This window comes from Micromesistius poutassou (genome assembly GCF_964030765.1).
Source record: "Micromesistius poutassou genome assembly, chromosome: 11".
NCBI classification, from domain to species: Eukaryota; Metazoa; Chordata; class Actinopteri; order Gadiformes; family Gadidae; genus Micromesistius; species Micromesistius poutassou.
The window spans coordinates 11,414,700-11,415,266 of NC_140281.1; the positions used below are offsets into that span (position 1 = coordinate 11,414,700).

Sequence of the window (567 nt, forward strand, 5' to 3'; positions counted from 1 at the left end):
AACGGAAGGCAGCCACCTGCTGCCTTGCTGTATAGCAAGGCAGTCTTCTTTGGAGGAAGTGTTTTTGTATGAAGTTACCTGTAAAGGAGTCTGGATGGAGACAGGCTTTCAAGACAACAATGCATCACACTAGTGGCTGTGTTTGATGGGTGGATGAGGGCTACTTGGTCAAAGACGTGGCAGTGTTGGCGTTGGTTGTGGGGGAGTGGAGGGTGCTGCTACCTCTTACTGGACGAGCGAACCTGGTGTCTCGCCCAGCCAGTTGGAGCTGGGAGGAGAGTGAGTGGGAGAGTGAGAGAGAGAGCGAGACAGAGAGAGAAAGAAAGAGAAACAAGTCAAAAAGGTTAGATAGAAGGTATGGAGAGATGGGTACACAAGACAAAGACAGCAAGTAATATAAAAATTCATGACTGTTACAATGCTATTTTTTTTATTCACTGCACTGCTGGGGTGGGGGGAGCCAACGTACGGTGTGTGGACTCACAGCGAGGGGGGGCTGCTGGCTGTCTGGAGTTACTGGCGCTGCTGCCGAAGGAGGACTGGAAGTTGTGGATGGTCTGCTGCAGG

General features: G+C 51.1%; 1 protein-coding gene across 1 annotated transcript in view; it reads right to left on the reverse strand.

Moving 5' to 3' along the window:
* The window catches only part of anks6 (ankyrin repeat and sterile alpha motif domain containing 6), a 9,438-nt gene continuing 8,871 nt past the window's right edge, over positions 1–567 (reverse strand). The window contains exons 17-18 of the mRNA XM_084475501.1: positions 485–567; positions 1–268 (exon numbers count right to left, since the gene is read on the reverse strand). The exon at positions 485–567 is cut by the window's right edge and continues 17 nt beyond it. Coding sequence (XP_084331627.1) covers positions 219–268; positions 485–567 — 133 coding nt within the window. The 3' untranslated portion in view covers positions 1–218. The remainder of the gene's footprint in view (positions 269–484) is intronic.